Raw genomic sequence first — 3,901 nt, forward strand, 5'->3', positions numbered from 1 at the left:
TACGTTAGATATATTAAATAATACATTTATTTTTTTACTGGTAAATATTCCATAAAGTAGTCAAAGTACTTAAATAATTAAACATATTGGTATTTTTTGCTCTCCGTGTGTATTGTCCCTCTCAGGCTTCCGTCGGGCGATTCTTCATTGTTGACATTTTTCCCCCATCAGCTGACAGCTCACTCGTTAGCTTTAGCTTCATTCGGATTATTATCAACACTTTTAGCACAACAACACCTCAGAATGACGTCATCCTCCCGACAGTCAGCTGTCAGGAAACACAGAGTGTTCATTATGCTGTAGAGAGAGAAGCTAACAGGCTAACAGGCTAACATGGAGGGGGTGCTCTACAAATGGACCAACTACATGACAGGTGAGTGTGTGTGTGTGTGTGTGTGTCTGTGTGTGTGTCTGTCTGTCTGTCTGTCCAATCACAACAGAGCCGGCCAGCTAACCAATCAGAGCAGCCTGGGCTCTGGTTTCAGACAGAGTGTGAAAAGAGGCAGAATGAGTGGGTGTCCCACAGTGTTGATGTATTACATGTCTGATATATGTATTATGTATGTAAAGCGTTTGAGCACATGTAAAAGCACTAAAATAAATGTAATGAATTATTATTTATTATGAAATACACCTGAACATCAGCTCTCTAGGACTCAGCGATAGCATCCAGCATTAATGCACATCTCAGATATCTAGTGCATCAATGTGATGTGTCTCTTCCCAGTCTTTGAACTCTGTAAACATCGATACTGTACGAGAAACATGTCACACTTCACATACTGTACGAGGGGTTCCCTGTTGTTGTTGCTTTGCACGTATTACCCCCCACAGAGACACAGGTCTCAGGTGTGTTTGTCCTCAGGATGGCAGCCGCGTTGGTTCGTGCTTCAGAATGGGTTCATCTCGTACTACGACAGTGAGGACGACGTTGGAAAAGGAAGCAAAGGATCCATCAAGATGTCCGTGTGTGAGATTAAAGGTGAGGCCGCTGTGCTTCCTCTAAATGAATCTGAACTGTCAGCAACTTGACAGATTTGTCTTTAGTGTTTACTTCCTGTCTGTCTTCTTCTGCTGTTCCCTTTAGTGTTTACTTCCTGTCTGTCTTCTTCGGTTGTTCCCTTTAGTGTTTACTTCCTGTCTTCTTCTGCTGTTCCCTTTAGTGTTTACTTCCTGTCTGTCTTCTTCTGTTGTTCCCTTTAGTGTTTACTTCCTGTCTTCTTGTGCTGTTCCCTTTAGTGTTTACTTCCTGTCTGTCTTCTTCTGTTATTCCCTTTAGTGTTTACTTCCTGTCTGTCTTCTTCTGCTGTTCCCGTTAGTGTTTACTTCCTGTCTGTCTTCTTCTGCTGTTCCCTTTAGTGTTACCTCCTGTCTTCTTCGGTTGTTCCCCTTTAGTGTTTACTTCCTGTCTGTCTTCTTCTGTTGTTCCCTTTAGTGTTTACTCCCTCTCTGTCTTCTTCTGTTGTTCCCTTTAGTGTTTACTTCCTGTCTGTCTTCTTCTGTTGTTCCCTTTAGTGTTTACTTCCTCTCTGTCTTCTTCTGTTGTTCCATTTAGTGTGTACTTCCTCTCTGTCTTCTTCTGTTGTTCCCGTTAGTGTTTACTTCCTGCCCGTCTTCTTCTGTTGTTCCATTTAGTGTGTACTTCCTCTCTGTCTTCTTCTGTTGTTCCCGTTAGTGTTTACTTCCTGTCTGTCTTCTTCTGCTGTTCCCTTTAGTGTTTACTTCCTCTCTGCCTTTTTCTTTTGTTCCCTTAAAAAAAAAAAAAAAGATCAACTCCTCGTAAGATCTTAGCAGAAACAAACCCCAACCTTTGTGGTTGAGCTTCTTTCAAGTCTTTTAGTGCTCCTTCAGCCTGGACCCTACTGATGAAGCACATGAGGGATATATTTATAGAGTGTTTGAAATGAAAGAGCTGTTCCTCTGATGATCAAACAGTTTGAATATAACGTCTCCCGCCATGTCTCCACCCTTCAGAGTGACCTCCGTCCGGACAGGAAGCCGCGCGCCGTCCGTCCGTCCGGTCGTCTCTGCACCGAGCTGCACAAACACCTGACCACCGCTCGAGACACTGAGGAGGACAAGGAGGAAGAGGAGGAGGATGAAGAGGAAGAGGACAGTGAGTCAGAGGAGGAGGATGAAGATGAAGAGGAGGAGTCTTCCAGCAGCGAAGTGGAGGGAGGAGTCGTCTTTGTTCCTCCTCCAAAGTCTCAGTTCAGCTCAGAGAAGGAGCTGCGCTCGGTGGTGGATCTGATCACCTACATGCACACCTACTGCCTGCCCATCCGCAAGCAGCAGGCCTGGGATCAAAGGAAGGAGGCGCCGAGGCCGAGGGCCCGAAACGAGACCCCCCGCCCCCCCACTAACACCCACAGCAGGGTGGTACTGGTGTCCGCGCCGGGCACTGGGAGCAACAGCGCCCCCCGCAGGATGCCCTTTGCAAGGTTAGTCAAATCAAACAGAAATCTGTTATTGAGTTGTGAACCCGGAGACGTTGAGAAGAAGTGTTATGTTAGAAATGTAGAGTGCAGGTTTCCAGCACAATAAACTTCTGGATGCTAACCTGTACATTGCACAATTAGCATAAATTGCATTTGCAGACAATAGTTAATAGGTTTTGGAGGTTATTGAGGATGCTGAGTCCATTGTCCGATATCTTTACTGTAGCAACGCAATGTCCGCTCTGTGGGACGAATGAAGGAATTCTGATCCGGATTCTGTTTCTTATTCTGCTCCTGAAAGTTGACATATTTGTACTCCTGGTGGACTGATTTTGCTGCATTTTGGGTCGTTTTAAAGTGTTAGAGGACTCAAAACTACAATTTTGGACGCTAATAATGTCAGAATTTGATACCACTTCCTCAATATACCTCAAAACCCACACCAACATTGTCCATTCTCAATATCTTACTGTAACAACTTATTCGAGGGACTGCGGATGGAAATTAGCTCAAAGCTAAATCTGGCACTGTTAGGCTTGACACATTTGAATGTTTTAAGTGTTCATTACTGTGCATTGTCCCTGCCAAATAAACGATGAATAATAATAATTCTGTTTCTGATTCTTATTCTGTTTCTTGTCCTTCAGGCGGCGGGAGATGAAGGCCAACTCTCTCCTCCGAGACCTCCTGCAGCAAAGCAGCTCGTACGACGTGAGCAAGCCTTACGGACTGCAAACCCCCCCCTACGTTCACTCCCCCAGCAGAGTCTCACACCCACATAAATCTTCCTCCCCCCCCTCCACTATAAATAAACTGGAGCTCCGTAAAGACTCCCAGCAGAGGCGGCCTCAGAGCCCGGAGGATTTGGAGGATTTTGTGGATTTTGCGGAGGGCGGCGGCTCTTTTTCGGTTCGTCGCTCCCGTCGACTCGCCTCTTTCCCGAGTCGCTTCGGCAAGAGGCTTCGGCCAGGAAAGGAGAGGGAAGGAGTCATGGGGAGGAAGGAAAGGGAAGAAAGGGAGGAGGCGAGAGCGGGAGTCAAAGTGCTGCCGACACAAACGGGAGCAACGACGACGCCGACGGAAAAGCTGACGGCCAGAGAACTAGAGAACAAACACTGCTGCCACAACGGTGAGGTTTACATTACATTACATTACATTACATTTAGCTGACGCTTTTATCCAAAGCAACTTACAATAAGTGCATTCGACCAAGAACATACAACCTTGAAGAAAACAGAATCATATAAGTACATCAGGTTTCATAGAGCCAAAAATGTCAAGTGCTACTCAACTGGCTTTAGATAAGCCAGTCCTTTATTAGTATATAAATGCTTTGTTAGTAATTCTATCGCTCGAAGTGGAGTCTAAAGAGATGAGTTTTCAGTCTGCGCCGGAAGATGTGTAAGCTTTCTGCTGTCCTGATTTCAATGGGGAGCTCATTCCACCATTTTGGAGCCAGGATA

The 3,901-nt window shown here is 45.6% G+C and overlaps 1 protein-coding gene across 1 annotated transcript in view; it reads left to right on the forward strand.

Annotated features, from left to right (window-relative positions):
- Window positions 1-3,901, forward strand: part of ppargc1b (peroxisome proliferator-activated receptor gamma, coactivator 1 beta) — a 28,372-nt gene that overhangs the window by 6,306 nt on the left and 18,165 nt on the right. The window contains exons 3-5 of the mRNA XM_010796970.1: window positions 835-993; window positions 1,975-2,441; window positions 3,086-3,567. Of these exons, the coding sequence (XP_010795272.1) occupies window positions 835-993; window positions 1,975-2,441; window positions 3,086-3,567 (1,108 nt within the window). The remainder of the gene's footprint in view (window positions 1-834; window positions 994-1,974; window positions 2,442-3,085; window positions 3,568-3,901) is intronic.

The sequence above is a fragment of the Notothenia coriiceps genome, unplaced genomic scaffold (assembly GCF_000735185.1).
Source record: "Notothenia coriiceps isolate Sejong01 unplaced genomic scaffold, NC01 NC01_scaffold00037429, whole genome shotgun sequence".
NCBI classification, from domain to species: domain Eukaryota; kingdom Metazoa; phylum Chordata; class Actinopteri; order Perciformes; family Nototheniidae; genus Notothenia; species Notothenia coriiceps.